Here is an 18,567-nt window from a genome sequence, read left to right as displayed (position 1 = left end):
CAAGTCCTGACTAGAACCAGAGAGTACAAGCACATAAGTCCTGTGCTCAGGTCTCTGCACTGTCTCTGCTTCTGTACAAGTCTCTCCATGGACCAGCATCAAAGTACATGTTAGTGCCATATGAACCATCTCACACTCTAAGGACTTCAGGGACCGGCCTCCTGATGGTGCCCAGAGTCAGGACTAAACATGGAGGATCAGCGTTTTAGTTTTCTGCAGCTAAAACCTGGAACAGATGCAGATGTGAGACGGGACTCTACATTGACAATGTTTAAATCCAGACTTATAATAATTCAATTTAGCTGTGCACATGACTGAAAGGTTTTTATTCAGCACTGTACTCTTTTCAGACTTTTTTTTTTTTTTTGTATAATTTTCTTTGTGTGGCTTTAATGTCTTTCTTATTCTGTAAAGCTCTTTGAATTAACTTAAACTTAATAAACTTGCCTTGCCCTGAGGTATGAGTCAATGCAAGTGTCATGAAACAGATCTTTGGGTTTGGGATTTTGATTTAACAGTTGTGTAGGCCTGTCTCTAGTGCCTTTATTTATTCTGCTTTATTTGTTTATTTTTTTTATTCTGCTTCATTCATTACACAGCCTACTTCCAGCTCTAGGGGTGGCCCGTGTGAAAGTCTATAGTATTCCATGTTCGCCTTAGTCTGTAATAAGCGTTTGTTTCTATTTTTACATGGACCCACTTTCTCATATGTGTCCCCAGTTGCAACGTGGCGCCTGAAAACCTTCTATTCTTGTCGACCTCGCGTTAACCAATAATGGGGATTCTGGCAAGAGACGAGGCTGGGCCACTTCTCCAACTGGGGACGTGATTGGCTGCGTCAGCGTTACGCACAGCCGTAAGGAAATACCGGCACAGCTACATCCCTCTCTCAGGAAAAGGGATAGTGTAGGCTACTTCCCCAAATCAGTTTTGAGCTGTAGAGGTGTTTTCATGCGTTTTCTAACCACGGACACAGGTGCGCGTCTGGTGTTTGTCTCCAGAGCTTGGAGCTGCCGCAGACTCGATACACTGTTTTAAAGCGGCAGATAGTGTGTTGCAGGTTAAGAGGGGAAGGGGCTATTAGCTTTTTCCAGTAGCTTCTGGTCCATTGGAGTGCAGGCCCAGTTAGAATCAGCCTCAGAACACCTCAGCGCATCTCATGGACGTCTTCAGCTGCGCCTTAGCTGTGCTTCTGTGCACTATTGTGGTGAGTGGGAAGCCCATGGTACGAAAAGAAAGAGTCATCCACGACCCAGAGACTATGAGACAAGCCCACGAAGATAATAAAAGCTTCCAGTTCGACCACGAGGCTTTTCTGGGCAAAGACGAAGCCAAAACATTTGACCAGCTCACACCAGAGGAGAGCAAAGACAGGCTTAGGTAAGACTCCTCATTATTTGGTGTAAAGCGGAGGCAAAGGCACATCACCCCCTGTGTTTGCGTGTAATGTTGCATGCTAAAACATTAAAAATTAACGCTGCGTGAGAAACATGTGCATGACAGCAGTTGTAAGTTCCATTATTTTAGTACAAGCACTTTACGCACACTTCCTGCGTTACACATGGGCTTAATTCTACATCAATATTAAAACAAATGTAGCTGGTTAGTTATGAAATGAAGTGGAGACTGGGGATAGTAATCCAAGTACAGCCACAAACTCAATATTGTCTTAGGCCCTGAGGTTTTCGGGAGATTGGTGATGAAACTGCACTCTGTCACTTGTTGGGTGTGCAGTGGGAGGAACCTGGAACATCCCAACGTGGCAGCCCACGTCTAAATATATTTCACCTCCAGCGTTTTCTACTGAACTGTGGTTACCCTCTCCTCCACCAAAAAACACCACATTTGCTTTCCATTTGCTCCTTAAATAGTTGAACAAATATGTTTTTTTCAACCTTCCATGTTTGTTACATTCCCTCAAAGGTATTTTTTGCTGTACTCAGGCCTATATCATTTTTATTAAAGGTTATATTAAAGCTACTGATCCAAGAAGAACCAGAGGTATTGGTGTGTGGTGTGGATGTGATTTTAGTGGCTCAAAATGAAAAAATCTAAAATCTTGTTATTGCAATAGTGGTATTTTTCAATAGGCCTTTTAAACCCAATGGTTTTGCCCTTTTTATATTTTCAGTAAAATTGTGGACCGTATTGACCTTGATGCAGATGGCCTTATAACTACAACTGAACTGAAGGCTTGGATAAAGCGCGCCCAAAAACGCTACGTATATGAAAATGTGGCAAAGGTGTGGGCAGACTACGACCTCAACAAAGACAACAGAATTTCATGGGATGAGTATAAACAAGCGACCTATGGATATTACCTTGGTAAGTATTTTTGGATAGTAAATTATGCAAGTTACTTGGCTCTAATATGAGAAACTTGTTTTTATGCCCTTAGCCAACCCTGAAGAGTTTCAGGATGCATCAGATCAGTTCAACTTTAAGAAGATGCTGCCTCGTGATGAAAGAAGGTTTAAGACCGTTGATCTGAACAACGACAATGTGGCGGACAAAGAGGAATTTACAGCCTTTCTTCACCCAGAGGAGTTTGACCACATGAAAGATATCGTGGTTCTGGTAATTTCAGTTTTGTTTATTTAGTTTATTTTACAGGGACATTGTACAGGAGCATTAATCAAAGAAACATTGAGATGCTTTGTACCAGACTATAGCTCTCAGAGCTTCTTTCCACATACAGTCCTTAAGACATACAAAATACAGTACAATACAACTGTCTACACAGACAGCATAAAACAGTGCAATCTATATACACAAATAGTAAAATTTTTTACATGATAAAATTACAATGTCATTAAAGAGCTCTATCCCGGTCCCACCTTACTCCCTTTTTACTAAATTATATCTGAAAAGTAATAAGCTGACCAAAGGTGGCCCTTTAAAGCTCAACCTTAAAATATAAAATTTGCGCTATCCAAAGATTGCGTGGCAAATATCTGCAGCAATGCTCTGCTTCTGAGTTCATCAAACTTGTACTACCCATTTGACAGAGTTAATTATTGATCTCTCATTTTAACTGCATGGGTGTCACACAATGTTGTGAACTAGCACAAGATTATTTCCAGTATGTCTTGAAATAATCTTGAGATTATTTCAAGATATACTTTTAGAATTATGAGACAACGATTTATTTATTTATTTATTTTATTTTTGTAGTTAGAGAGCTGATTTGGGGGTCCTGACTGGAAAAGTCTTAGGGCCTCAATGGGTTCGTAGGTGAAGTTATATTGGTTCTTGTTGATCAGCCCGTTTACCTAAAAACATTACATTAGAGAATTAAACAACCAAAGTTAGGACTAGACAGCTGAAGACACACAAAGAAAAGGGGTAGATTCAAATGGGCAATGTGCAATTTTTAGAAAAGCAAGTATTTAAAATAATGGTAAATGTAAGGTTGCAAATGTGATTTTGCAAATGTGGTGCTTTTATAAGCAAACAATGCTGTAATTGGGGTCTGTGTGACAGCCCAGCTGTAAGATTAGCCTAATGCCATTTGCACACATCACTCAATGTGACATGTTTCATGTACTTTATGTGCAGTACAGTAAAGGGCAGCCTGCTGTTGATGCTATAATGACATCATTAACTTGTTTTGAATTCAGGAAACCCTGGAGGATATTGACAAAAATGGTGATGGACATGTGGATGAGGATGAGTACATTGGTCAGTTCAAAACTCTGGTTTATTCTGATTTAAAGAGTTAAGTGATCAACAATAACCTTTACTAATGTTATATGCACTTCAGCGGATATGTTTGCTCATGAGGAAGGCGGCCCTGAGCCAGACTGGGTCAAAACTGAGCGGGAGCAGTTTTCTGACTTCAGAGATTTGAACAAGGATGGTAAAATGGACCTGGATGAAATCCGCCACTGGATCATGCCTCAAGACTATGACCACGCTCTGGCTGAAGCCAGGCATTTGGTCCATGAGTCAGACCAGGATAAGGTAAGACGACGTTGACTCTATGATGAGATAGATGGACTGTAAATCACGGTTTATTGATCTGTAATAACTAGAGATGCATGAAGACAACTCTTTAATACTAGTGCAGAGGCTAAAAATAGACTTAATTTCCCTAAAAAGTAAAAATATTGTATGATGTGTGATGTCGCTCTTATTTATCACTCGTAACAATAGCACGACTTTGTATTTAACGCTCAAACATTGTGATCAGTAAATATTATTACATCAGTTTGTATGTCCAACCAGCATATCGGCAGAAGTGATATTTTGGAGCCAATACCCAATCCAGCAAATTTTCATGGATTGGTGCCGATATTCAATAGCAATACTGGCATCTGTTCACCCCTAGTATTAACCACACACATGCTGGTGGAGTTTGAGTTTGCAACTGGCAGAAAATAATTATTTTGCTTTCATGCTTCTTAGGATCAAATGTTGACTAGGGAAGAAATCCTTGAAAACTGGAACATGTTTGTGGGAAGCCAAGCTACCAACTATGGAGAGGACCTCACCAGGAACCATGATGAGCTTTGAGAGGAAACAACTACTTTCATTGAACTCTTTTTTTGCCAACAACTATCACCCTCCTCCACGGGACAGAATTACACTGTGACTCAGAGCAAGAGCAGGTCTGGCCTCGTCCCTCAGCTAAACTAAGGCTGCCATTATAGATCATGTTTCTGACATTCAGAGACTGAACTGGTCCAAGTGGACACGGTTATCAACAGTGGTGCCTTTAGTTGTGTCTCTGGCATCTGTGTAGATGGGGAGTTTTAGAATTTAATGTGAAACTGCAGCTCCAACAATGACTGTTTTTATTTATTTATAAGATTGGGGAAAGTGTTACTGTTCACCAATGGTTTCTCAAAGGTGTTAGTATTTTTTACTTGTTTTTGTTGCCAAAAAATGTTTTTTTTTTTTTTTATGATTTGATTATTTTAGGTAGGACATTTGTGTCTTGAATTGCCTGTGAACTATTCTTTTCTTTGGTGTTTTAAAATATGAATCAACAGAGGTCTGCCTCTTACTTGTGATGTTAGCAGCTTTAGAGCTATCGTAGAAATCTTACACTTTTTATTTGTCTTATACTAAATACAGGGATACAACACTCTTATTTTATGGCATTGAGTGTGTGGGTCTTTAATGTGTTAAATGAGTTATTTGTTGTCATTGTAACTTCTGCAAATTCTATTTCAAAATGAACATTTAGCCTATTATTCAAATTCTTCCAGGCTTGTCGAAGCCACTTAAAGCGGTACACTGAAGTCTTTATTCATTCACTCCACACTTTCGATGGCTTTGGGTTGGATGACTGCTCTAACCACTGAGAGACTGTCCCCCCAGTAAATACCTATTTACTCTGATCAAAGGTAAGGATAAAAGACAGAACACTAGAAGTACAGCTCAAAAAGCATGGTCTATGTTGTTTAGCTTATACAAATATTTTCTGCACTTGACTAATTGCACTCATTGCATAGTCCTGAGTGAACAGAGGAAACGGAGCCGGGCAGACTTGAGTTTGCTGCTGGCTGTTGTTGTTGCAGGACTCTTACATGTAACTGAGAAAGTCGTTCTGCCACCCAGCCTGTCCCTTCTGTCTGCTCATGTGGAACATATGGATATATGTGTGCCAGTTAGCGGGGCAATTCAAGCGAGACCAATCCAATAAAACTCATTAGAAGAAGTATGAGACAGACCTATGAATGTGTGGGATGTGCTGCACTTCAGTTTTGAAATATCAAGTCAGACAGAGACACTGAAAGTAGTTTTTTGTGTGTGTATAAAGTTATTTTAAAGGGTGTCATTATTGGGAGTGAACAAAGAATAGGTACTGATGTGTTTTAGATAAGATCGATGCAAAAATAAAATACAATTAGTCATTAGTCACATGATGTGTATTTACCATAATTCTTTATATCAGTAATATTTAAAAAAAAAAAAAAGTCAATCTATGTTTTAAATTGTTTGGCAATAATTCTAATGCATCTTGCTGGCTAATTTAATTTACTGTTTTTATTTCAAACCTTTTAGGAGGATGAGGGCCACGATTCCCTATTGATTGCATTATATTTTACCATAACTTCACCATGAAATATCCAAATGTTAAACCTGATCGTGACTATACCCTATAACTCACTATATTTCATCAAAACTCTGCATTAAACCCATATTAATTTTACCAAACCCACATCTGTATTAATCTGTATTGTATATTTAATGATATACAATTTTTCTTTCCAAATAGTGAAAATCTTCTGTGGCATATGTCAGGTTACATCTTAATATATGGAAACGATGTATAGCTGAGGTGAACATGGGCTATACATATTCAGGATGTAAATGAGCTAATATGTGTGTTTGCTTGTGTGAGATCTGTGCTCTTGGTCTGTCTAAATTTGCCTGGCGGTCATGTTTAACAGCCGGGCCCTGCCGCTCCTGATAGCCTCTTAATCATTGGCACTGGGGGAGTGTTTGTATCGTAATGACTTCAGACGTCTCTCATATGAGTGTCTGTGGACATCATGTGCTTTGGACTTATAATAATGAGCCCTTTGGGTAAAACACGGAGAGAGAGTGGGACTGGGGAGGCTCGTAAAGTAAAGCTTATTGGACGTCTGAATCGATTAACCCTCCTCCACTATAGAATCATTTCCACTTGTCCAACAACCATCTTCTTTTAAATAGGCTTTTTATAGCACGGTGCCATTTACTCAAAAACAATTAACAGCAAAGCCTGAATGAGTGTTTTAATAAGGTCTAGCTATCCTTCATGTTCTGTGTTGCTGCTGTTCTGGGGGGTTGTGGCTGATTGTATTTTAAGTCCTCCTGATCCATTCTTTTATAGTACAAAATAAATAGTACACATTTTATACAAGTATATGCATATAAAGGATGAAAGTATTTGACGTTCTTTGTAATTGTGTTCTTTGTAATTACATTTTTGTTCTTGCCATGTGTCACAATTTTCACATTTGCATGACCTACATACAGCACATTTCTTGTAGACTGAGAGAAGACTGTGCCGTGCTGGACAATGATGCTCTAAGAACTCCATAAGTCTTGTAAACGTTCTTGAAAATGAAGGGTCTGTGCTGACTGGACATATTTTGGGATTGTACTTCTATTGATAATAAGGACAAAAAAAAATACTTTTAACTTCTGCTCCTCTATCATTATGAGTTTTTGTGTGTCGGTCAGAGCTGTGTAGATAGGAAATCGCTCTTTAATGACTACACAATTAGAGACAGGGCTTTAAACTGCCATATATTTTAATTTAGCAACCATAAAACTAGTGAGTTGGTAAGTAATTATAAGTGCCTCCAAAGGATAGGGTCTGGATGATTCAGATACAATTACTGCCTCACTTCTGCATATCTTTGATGGCAGATAGAATATTCATTAAAAGGCTACAGTCAAAGAGGCCCACAGAGGAGTTGTTTTTGGAGTTCACGTTGGCCTGGGACATAGACAGTGCTATCCCAATGAGACTGATATCTTTGGACAAAACACCTCTCTCGCTTCGTTTGACTGTGGCTCTTCCTCTCTCTCCACATCTCAGCATCTGGTTACCTTTGGGATAGTGGGCAAGCGAGATGGGGGTGATGCTGGGGCCTTGTTTTATCTCTTTCCTGTCCTGTGTTCCCCAGGGGACTGTGTTGGTTTGTCATCTGACATCTCACATGATAGAAATATGTCTAATCCTGTTAGAAATGAACCTCCTCATGTAGAGCAGGAGACAGCAGGAGGGGCTGAGGAAGATGAAAGACGGCTGAGGGCAGAGGCTGTTTAAAGCTTAGTGCATGTCGGCTCTATTCACTACATATGAGTGTTTGTGTGCTTTGTATCCTCTTGGGACTATAGGACGACTGCTGCTGCCTTCATGACAGACTCCTCTCAAGGTGTTTTCCCTCAGTCTTTGTGGAGTGTGCCTCTCTGCTCCCTGAGTGAGAAAGTTTACCCTGTAGGCCCCATCTGAGCTCCAGGCCCCCAAGGTCTGCGCAGTCCCATAGCTGCCCCACACTGGAGCCCCTCCGGCAGCCTCAGACCACAGGGAATACCCCTAAGAACCAGGGCCCTCAGACTGTGGCCCCGCTCAGCTCTATAGCAGAGCAGCCTCGGGGAAGAGGAGCTGTCTGGGAATACCACTAAAGCTATGCTTCACTGAACATACAAAGGGGCCTGGCCAGCGCCTCCTGTTGGCACGGCCAGGCTGCTGCGTGCTGCTGGTCTCTTGTAGCCCTGTGAGCTTGGTCTCTGGGGCCCTGACCTTGTTAACAATCCCTGGGGGCTCATTGAAGCCTCAGTGTGCTACATGTGCACTGACCTTTCCAGCTCCGAAGGTTAAACAATGTCTTATTTGGCCCAAAGATTCACAGTATGACATATCCTCATGTTAAATGCACCTGGGCATTCAGGAAATATGGAGTCAGAATAATCACCATGTGGCCTACTGTGTATTTGGTTTCAAATGGTTAAATGTCAGTTGAAAACTAATCAGAGAATGGTTCTTTCTTTCAGTTCTCATCAGTTGAATATAATTTATAAGACATTCTCATTATACAACTGATGAACAGACCTTCCAACTAGTTTTAATTTGGTTAATACTTATACTACCACATTTGAGAATCCCTATTCTACCCCTAACTCCCTCCTGTCTCTCTCACTATCAAAAAACACAACTATGACTTAAAATATACTTTCACTTGCACAATAAGACTCTTTATTGTGATGTATGAGTTTGATCAGTCAGACGTTCAGTAGACACACTGCAGGAGGTGCGCATGGATCTGGAGGCTGTGAAGTAGCAGGCCTGCTGTCCTACAGATGTCTTGGGCTGTGCATTACCAGGTGTACGTCACCTGAGATTACCCACGCTCACACCCCTTAAAGGCACAGAGCCAGCGCTACAGCAGAAGGGGCATCTGGTGGCATGTGCATGGGAGTTTTGAGCATGTTTCTGTGTGTTCATGCATTCAAATGATTACTAACATTTTACAGAGCGAGCTATAGCAGATATCCCAACACTTTTTCTGGTATGTCCCAACAAAGACAATACTCAAGGCATTTCATTAAGAACAATAAACCTTCCAGTATTACATTACACTTACATTTGGCTAAAAAAAAAAGAAGAAGACCACAGAATAGCTCAATATTGTTACTATGGATTGGAAAAAAACAGCCCAAACCAGAACTTCAAATAGGACACACATGACTCTGGTTGTATTCCAGGGCATCTGAATGTGCCTGGTCCAGGTTGGAGGCAGTGCAGGTGCAGACAGAGGAGGTAGGCCTACAGTAAGCAGATGAATGGTGCGTGTGCCATTTTCCCCTGTGAATATAAAGCCCGCAGCCCATTACAAATATGTGTACATGAATAGCTACAAAGCATGCAGACATATAGAAAATCCTTAAGCTACTTGAGTCCAAATGCATTCTCATAGACCCTGACAATCATCCTAGGTTTCATTTTGCAGTAAATTGTAAGACTATATACTTTTATTTATTTATTTTTTTTCAAATACTATTTTTATACAATTCATGAGGAAATAAAAATTGGGACAAGGAACAGGGGCCTAAGTGGCTGTGCATGACCTAAAGAGGGACAGGTGGTCACCCTAAGTCACAGTCTGCTTTTTATCTTCGTCTTTGTTTGTTTGTATCTTTTAAGTGTTTTGTGGGCAGCCAAATATTAAATGGACACCCAAAGTGCAGAAGTATAAAGAGCGTTTACGGTTCATATTTAACAATTGAAAACGGTTCAGTGAGCTCAGACTTGGCCCCTCAAACAGATTGACACTGCCATCCTGTGGTCAAACTGTGTAAAACAGCTCACTGCTCTTGAAAGTAGGATTTCATTCATGTTCTTTATGTCTTAATGTTTTTGGCCTGTTTTTTTTCTTTGTATAATTGGTCTCAGAATAAAGATAAGTCTCAAAGATGTAGGTCTACCCCAAACAAGCAGGGCAAAACTGTGGTACATGATCCTTAGGGCGAACTTGTGACGGGACAATGAGGATATAAACTACCACATATTGGGAATGAGGAGGGTTTATGTTTCTAGTTGTTGCTGTCTTTTGGTAACTTGGGAGTGCACAGCTTGTTTTCCAAGTCTTAGTTACATTCATTCCAAACCATTCATCCACCACTGTTGTAATTTTATCTTTCACAACACACACACACACACACACACACACCCACCCCCCCACACACCCCCCCCCACACACACACACACACACACACACACACACACACTTATTTAGAACAATATTTTTTATGAAGTTGATTATTGTATATTATATGGTGATGGCAAACTTTATATACAAAAAAACTCTTGAATGGCACATTTTTGTTTCCTAAATCCAGTTTCCAGAGTACAGCACGTTACATGTTACAAAAGAAGAAGCCAATGCAAGTTACATTACATTGCATTACATTTTCCTTTTTGGCTCAGAATGAATGCACCTATTTAAAGTCAAATAACAAAGCAAGTGCCACATTAGGAAAGCTGTCATCTGGCCAATACAAAGGCATCAGCTGCTCTGCCCACTTCAGTAAACCTGGCATCGCACCATATAAGCGCTGACCAGGCTCCTGCGCCGTCGGTCCCTATTGCTGGCACAGCACATTGTCACCTTCCTCTTCACCCTCCTCTTCGTCCTCCTCTTCTTCATGCCGAGGCTGCTGTGGCTCAGATGGCAGGCTGCAGTTTGCTCAAGTTCCTCTGGTGCATGCTGTGGTGCCGCACCAGTTCATCGGACCGCGCAAACTTCTTCTGACAGTTGGACCAGCGGCAGGTAAAAGGCTTCTCACCTGACAGACAGGGGCAGTGGGAAAGAGGTAATCACTGCTTTAGCCTTTTAAAACAATTAACTAGCATTTAGAGTCAGAATACAAAGGTAGAAAAATAAAGGAATACGCACTTGTTTTACCTGTATGAATCCGAGTGTGTGTCTTAAGGTGGTCTGACCGTGAAAACTTTCTCTGGCAAGTCTCACACTGAAATGGCTTCACACCTACACCAATGCAATAAGCACAGTCCACATAAATACTGCAATAAAAATAGTGCATTTTTATATAAATTCTGTATTTTTTCACAATCTTTTTCTATTTCAATATGTTATAATATCTCAATGTTCATAATATTTTACTTTCCTTTTTCCTATTTTACTTTTTACTTTTATTTTCATATTACTACTGAATATTGACTATATATACACACATATATATTGTACTATACTGTTATATGCCACAGTTATTACCTGTGTGTCGGCGCTGATGTCTTTTTAACTGATCTGAACGAGAGAATCTGCGACCACACTCTGTTAAGTCACACTGGTAAGGCTTCTCCCCTGAAAAAAAACAAAAAAATTAATAGTTGCATAAATTAGTAATTAATACAACAGAGCCTTTCACAGTAAAATAATTTGCTTGGATAGTCCATTATACTATAAACAGAGGCACTCACCTGTGTGTTTGCGCCCGTGCATTTGCAGATGTGACAGTTTGAAGTATCGTTTGCTGCAGCCAGGATAAACACACACAAATGGACGCTTTTCATTTGTAACAGACTTTGGTGTAGATGGGGTGATACTAGGAGCATGGCACACATCCTACACACAAAATTATGGATATTTAAAAGAACGTTAACATTAATATACATTTTCAAAGTAAATGTTGTCTTCTTCCTAACCTGTAACCCTCTGAAGACACCGTGTGCGTGGATGTGGTACTGGGTGCTGCAGCTCACGAGCATCGGAGGAGGTGGAGGCGGTGGGTCAGTCTCAAAACTACTAGGGCCACTAACAAAAAACAAAAATACAAAAAAAAAACCAACATTATTTATGACACTTAACTCAAAATGTTGGCAAATATATTGAAAAAATGACTTCTTTTTGCCCTGTTTTTTCTTAGTTAAGTTGTTTTCTTCAAGGCTATGGGCGAGGTAAGTGCATTGTTGTAAACGCAGACAAAACAAGTACCTCTTAATGGAAGAAGCCAGTGTGTTCATCTGGTTCCACGTCACACACTCCAGCTGAGATGCCATTTGGTACAAGTTATCACTGTAAAAACATGTACAACATTATTAGAAGTACTGAAAAAACACATCTCTTTCCACTTACTCAAGTTTGGAAAGAATAAAAAGAATAATCTAGTATGTATGTGTCTATTTCTGTATTTACTTACAAGTTTAATAATACTCATACTATTGTGAGAGGACTTGTGAGACAGTCTTTACTAAAACCTTAATTATTACTAGTGGCTACTTCATTTTGCAGTGAGGCATATTTTGAGATTTAAAGCTTGATCAGTTTAGGAACCCCTGAGCTAAAAATAAAGCTTCCTTACCACTGTTTTCTTATATACATTTGATTGGTTCTGACATCTGCTACAGACCAAGAACACTGTACATTTTAGTAATTGTTTTTGGTACTTTAATCCTCTTGTATGATTATTCCTCCCTCTTCTATGTCAAGATTCAGCAGCCACTAATACAACAATAACACTTCAATAAAATAAATGTTTAAATGTGATTTGTTCTTCATGATAGTGTCATTTCACTTCCCACAACAGAAGACATTTGGGGAAGACATTTGGGGAAGTCCAAATGGTTCACTTATTAACACATCCTGTCCACCCACATTATACTCCTCCCTGGCTTCATTAAAAACATGGGCTCTGGGCCATTCTTTACCTTGGCAACTATCTCTGCACTGTACGCACACACACTTGCTATGGCCATACTGTGAACTGCAGACGGAGATACTATTGTGTGCTGTGAAGGCTGAGCTAGTCCGTGCCTAGTACACCACGGTCCGGTACATGACATCACTCAGTCCGCTGTATCATTAAAAGGCGGGAAAAATAGTTTTGGGGGAATTCTGGACAGCATTCCTGAAAAAGTCCTTGAGGGGAAGGATAGCGATGGCTCCCTAATCAGTCCAAAGCTCTGGTAAAAACAGTGGAAGCACTCACTGACACATGACTTATATACACACAGTTTGAGGGCTTCCAGCTCAAATCAGAAGTGCTCAGAGTCTTTCTCTTATCAGCTGCTGGTCCAGTATTTGGGTTGAACATGTTCCTTTTCTCCAAAAACATTGCTCAGGCGGCATGCAAAGAATTTCATCCTAATTTACCCCAAGAGATGTTCTGCATCAAAATCAAAACATGCAGGGGACTGTTACAGAGGTTAAAATGAGGCGATTCAACGCTCCTGCCCTCTATTCCACTTTGACTTGCTTTTATTGTTTAATCCTCTTCAGCAGTATATCACTCTGTGTTTGCTCTGGCAAGCTGAGTAGGAAAAGGGTAACATTATAAAATATTCCTCAGTATTGTCTCTACTACCCAATCAAGAGTTCAAATTTTTATGAATAATGTAATGTTTTTGTTTGTTTTCCAGTTAGAGGAGCGAGCAACACTTTTCGGCAAGACGTCACTGAAAAGTTGAATTTAGGACATTGCATTTTTTTTTTTTTTTCAAATGAAAATGTTCAAGAATTTTAAATACCAATTTGAAATTAAATCTTTATTACCTAGCATTTCTTGCTGTTTTTGTACTTTGCTGTTGCAACATGGACATACTCTCTTTATAAGTGTCCTCGATTCATTGCCACACCCCAGTTTACATATTATCTCATAAATGTCCTTTTGCTAAATACTAAACTTTAATATTTATAACTAATAACAAACAAAAAGAATGGTGGTTTTACCTGTTGTAGTTTCGCAGAAGTAAAGCTTGGTTGCTTGATTCAGGAGGACTGTGGCACCCAAAGACAGGAGCTGGAGCTGTGTACTGCTGATCAGCTATGAAAAAATAAATAAAAGAAATTATGAAATCTAAAATATACATTATAAAAGTGTAAGAATAGAGTTCTGAGAATAGGCCACATGGTGTATGTTGTATATTCTTTGTTTTCAGGGTGACAACAGATCAATTACTACTTTGACTCTTTCCATAGCATTGATGTAAGGGCACTTTCCCATCTCCAGAGTCATTAAAGTTAAAAGCATAAAAAGACAAGCAGAGTGTGTTTACATACGTATATGACAGAAACTGAAGTGATGTGTGACAGAAGAAAATGGAGTTGTTGTGATATGTAAAATGATGGGTTACTTATATAACCTTGCAGTGACATGACAGTTCTACACTCTGTGAATTAATGTGGTGAAAACACAAGGGGAGAAGTTTACCTATGTTGCTTGGTGGTGACAGTATGTCTTCATGTTTGAAGGACAAGCTGGGGAGCTGGTGAGATGGAGTGAGACCATAGCTGGGGTTGTTATCCAAGCCCATTGCTCCATAACCTGTAAGGACACATGAGAACTTAAACGGAATGAGGAGCTGGTTCATTAATATACACATTTTTGTTCCTTTTGGTGAGATATAATTTCGTTTTGAGTAAAAAAAAAAAAAAAGAAGCCTAATTTGTACTCTAACAATTAAAAAAACAATACATATTAATTTACACTTTGTACAGTTTAATGCCGCATTTAGAAGTTTCAAGCATTACATTACGCCTTCACTTGGCCGAGCATGTCATGAGTCAGCTAAAAGTGAAATTCATCGGAATTTTGTAGTTTCTCTGTTCACTGAATAAGAAATAAACAATGTTGCACAAGGGCACATTCCAGATGTGTCTGAGCTGATTCTAAGTTTGTATAAAAATAAATGGAATAAAGGTGTTTGTAATGTTACAGTGTTTGCACCGACAGAGGACATGACTCCCAACTCAATATAACAAAAAATATTTAGAGCTGACCTTCCAACCTAACACAAGGTAAACATTTAAATAATAATTGTAACAAGTGCCTTTATTGAAATAAACACCATTTAAGATTCAAACAGAAGTTGATTGCCAAGAATGTGTATTGCCAGAATGTAAACACAAGTCAGAGGATGTTTTCATCAGAAAACGTTTAGGCCTGTTCCTGACCCAGGATCGAATGACCTGCTGCTACTGACAAACCTGAGTAAACATGCTTTTGTAAGATCTTTATGGAAAAAAAAACTAACCAAAAAACATTTGTTGGACACAAGCCCGGCCAATAGCAGAATAATAACACAAACGACATTTGATAAAGATGTTTTCTGCTCACCTTGGCTCCTAGGCGCAGAAAGACTATCTGGACAGGTGGGTAGATATGTCCCATTTGAAAACATCCTGGCCTGGCCTGCAGCTGGTTCTCCAAAAGCCCCAACTCTACCTGCACCAGTAAACTGTCCCGAGAAGTGAACCGTGAAGGCCCCCAGGCCACAGTGAGGGTCCTCCAAAGTGTCCGAGTTAGGCCAGCCTGGCTCCTGTTTGATGAGTGAGTGATGGGACGGCAGACAGCTGTAAGGAGAGGTGGGATGGAGGTCCAAAAATTGAGTCCATTGTCCCTCATTGACAGGCATCCCACAGCCTCCACTGACGGTGGGCCCAGGTAAGGACGAGACAGGGGGTGCGGGCGACAGGAGAGTCAGCTCCCGAGTCTCTGAGCTCAAAGAGCCCAACGAAGCACATGGCTCTGTCAACATCGTCGGAAAGAAAAGTCCAAAAAAGATTCCAGGTGAAGATAAAAAGATAAAATTACTTAACTGACAATGTCATAGAGCATAAAGTAACACTTCTAGAGGGCATCTTGAGGACAACAATATATTTGATACAGTTAATTAGCAGGTCTTATAAATATCAGATAAAATCGGTACAGTCAGTGTGGACTTGTTGAGGTGTGGTGGGGTCTGTCCTTTGGTCTATCTGGCTTTTCTTACTTTCTTGAAGGCTCAAATAGGATGGACAGTGGGAGGAGCAAGAAGATGACTAACATTGCCTTACCCTGGACACACTACTGGACTGGACTCCGCTGAAAGTATTGATGTGTTTTGCTGCCTAAAAAAACAACAACATCACAACATCAATTTTACACTCTTTGATTAGTAGGCCTATAAAACAGTTTCAGTAAAATAATGAAAAGTTATACCAACCTAATAACATTTATCATAATTTATGATGAACATGAATCACACAATTTCTGAGATTTGCCGTGCCAAAAATAGACATCTGTTCCAAATGATGTAACATTTTTACAGAAATGTAGAAGTAGATCAAATAGGCTCATAACATACACGTGTTTACATAAAAAACAAAACATAAATGTAATATTATTACATTTATATAAATGCTATTATACAACTGAACTCTGATAAAAATGTAAGAAAGGTAACTGTAGTAGTACCACTGGAGACAGCACCAGAAGCTCAAGTATATTGTTTTGTTTGGTAATCAATGTTGTAGACAATTTACAAAAAAGAAATTAAATAAACTAAAACAAAGAAATACATATCCTGTAAAGGAGGCACAATTGCAAGCATCCTCTGCATTGTAGTAAAGGAACATTCTGCATTTGCACCCCCAGTGTTGTGTGTGAAGATTCATCAAAGGTGACAGACCCAAGAGAAAACGAGTCTTTCTTAGTCTCAACATGACGAATGGCAGCCCCAAATACAGCCATTCCTCAGTAGAATCTTTGGGTTTAAAACAACACTAAAGCAGGGCAGAAGGGAAATGGTCAATACTATCTGTGACCCCTAACAGGAATCACACTGAAAGCTCTGAGTAAGAGGCAAAATGAGACGGGTTTCTATCTGACAGGAATTTGTACATGTTACTAATGTTACTAATTTGTGTTATATTGCAGATGGGTTTCCTTAGTAACACATTCTGACAGAACTGACGAAAACACAAAACAAAAACTAACGCAAATAATTTTGTCACTTTGTCAAAGACAAAGAACTGTTTCAAAACTACTGTGTTTTTTACATTGTAAATTCATTCCGGTCAGAGCAGCTTGACACTTTTTTTTAATAAAAGCATATGTCTTGGCTGCCCAAGCAAATGGCCCACCATGATTTACAGAATTTAAAGTTTTGAGGAAAATGGATCATGTGTCATGCAGCAAGGAACAGCATGGGTATATATGGTCACAATAAAAGGGTAATATTAACATCTGGGCCAGTCAGACGGGAGGCTCAGAATCAAGGACTATCCTCTACCTGCAGTGCTATAAAAGGAGGACGGCCTTCATACTTCATACTTACACCATAAATACAATTTGCAGCATAACAGTCATATTATCTAAACATTTTTGGGTTGTTTTTTTTCCTATTTTTCTCCTTTCCCCTTATTCAGACATTAGCCACAGCTGTCATGTAGTTTTTGTCTCTCTGAAGAGGTACAGACCTAACTAAGAAAATTGGCAGCAATTTTCTTAGTTCAGAGAATTACACAGTTTGTAAGTCAATATACATATACTGTACAGTACACCAGCCTTTTGCGCTGTATATACATTTGCCTAGAAGTGTCATGAGTATTCATTTAGCTGAATAAAGCATGTATCATCCATGCAGGTGCTTGTGTGTCAGTATCAAGGCCGGTCTTATCAGGTCTTTACAGTAAACCACAGCCTTTTCCAGGGGTCACGCCCTGAACAGCTGGCTGTGAGCAGTCATCACAAAACACTGCACATATCTACAAAGTGGTTATGGTCTGTTCTGTTGTCATAGCCTGCTACCTCATTCAAGTTAAGTTGGTGTTGAGATGACAGTAAAATGTGTGACATGGGGCAATAGATGTTACCGCAAACAGTGTGTTTTTAGTTTCTAAGGGGAAGGCCACTTTAAGGCAACTTACTCAACAATAACTTTTGCTTAATTTGCTGGACAGAAATATTCTCTACAGTTAACATATTAGAAGAAAAAAATGGGGCACCACATGTCAGCTGATCAGATTTAAATACATGTAAAGAAAAACAAACAAAAAATATCTAATAACAAGGGGCCTCTGAAACTTTTTGTAACTTCTAGTTAGATTTTATATTTCTTTCCATACTATATCCCCAGTGCATTATGAAGAAATCGATCATTTACGACTGTACTAACCACAGAGAGGTGTCATGATTTCCAAGAAAACGGTGGTCTTTTCCTCCTCTGCAGCCTTTCCGTTTAAACAAAGCACAAACACTCTCCAGAGAGGGATTATTGACCTCAGATAGCTCCACGCCAAAGATGCAAACTAACTGACTGATGGCTGCTGTCTTTGGTGTGATAGGACAATGCTCATTAAGTGATATGGTAAGATAATGGTGGAATTTACACTTTTTTGGTTTTAAACAAGTCAAACTGACAATTTTGAAAGTAGTCACCTAAAAACTTTAAAATGTGTAAATATCTACAGATTATTGCAGCATAACTCACTGAGAACATTATAACATTATATACAGGGCTCTACCAACCTTTGAGCTGTGAGTTTGCATTTCACACCTTTTGTAGATTGTCTTGTCATGTTTTCTTGTTTCTGAAAGAGACAAAATATGTATTTTTAAATTTTGTTTAATTTCTTTATTGGCTGATAAATGAAGCTATTATTGGTTATAAAACATTAACCGTCAGGTTGATGTCACTCTACACAAAATGTTTACTTAATATCATGGTCATTATGATATTAACTAAACATTATGAGGGTTTCCAATTCAGTACATCTTAACTAATACAGTGAATACAGATTATGTCAGCAGTAACAATAATCTGCTGCCTAAGTATCCAGA

The 18,567-nt window shown here is 39.3% G+C and overlaps 2 protein-coding genes across 3 annotated transcripts; one reads left to right on the top strand and one right to left on the bottom strand.

Moving 5' to 3' along the window:
* The first annotated feature begins 886 nt into the window (after positions 1-886).
* Positions 887-5,867, top strand: rcn1 (reticulocalbin 1, EF-hand calcium binding domain). The gene is made up of 6 exons (XM_033989979.2): positions 887-1,380; positions 2,132-2,325; positions 2,399-2,577; positions 3,621-3,681; positions 3,764-3,963; positions 4,408-5,867. Exons 1-6 carry the CDS (start codon positions 1,160-1,162, stop codon positions 4,513-4,515), a joined length of 963 nt encoding a protein of 320 aa, XP_033845870.1. The 5' UTR covers positions 887-1,159; the 3' UTR covers positions 4,516-5,867.
* A 4,520-nt stretch (positions 5,868-10,387) lies between these two features.
* wt1b (WT1 transcription factor b) lies at positions 10,388-15,754 on the bottom strand. Of its 2 annotated transcripts, none has more exons than XM_033990986.2 (9): positions 15,082-15,754; positions 14,176-14,289; positions 13,695-13,788; positions 11,961-12,041; positions 11,672-11,780; positions 11,447-11,591; positions 11,241-11,330; positions 10,911-10,994; positions 10,388-10,791 (listed from the first exon to the last, which is right to left on the bottom strand). In XM_033990986.2, the coding sequence occupies exons 1-9, from the start codon at positions 15,500-15,502 to the stop codon at positions 10,670-10,672; spliced, it is 1,260 nt and encodes a 419-aa protein (XP_033846877.1). In that variant the 5' UTR covers positions 15,503-15,754; the 3' UTR covers positions 10,388-10,669. The 2 variants fall into 2 exon arrangements, with proteins under 2 accessions (XP_033846877.1, XP_033846869.1); XM_033990978.2 differs by having other exon boundaries at positions 10,902-10,994; positions 15,082-15,750.
* Between the last annotated feature and the right edge of the window lie 2,813 nt (positions 15,755-18,567).

The sequence above is a fragment of the Periophthalmus magnuspinnatus genome, chromosome 3, assembly GCF_009829125.3.
Source record: "Periophthalmus magnuspinnatus isolate fPerMag1 chromosome 3, fPerMag1.2.pri, whole genome shotgun sequence".
NCBI lineage: Eukaryota > Metazoa > Chordata > Actinopteri > Gobiiformes > Gobiidae > Periophthalmus > Periophthalmus magnuspinnatus.
This window is presented reverse-complemented; position numbering and strand designations above follow the sequence as displayed.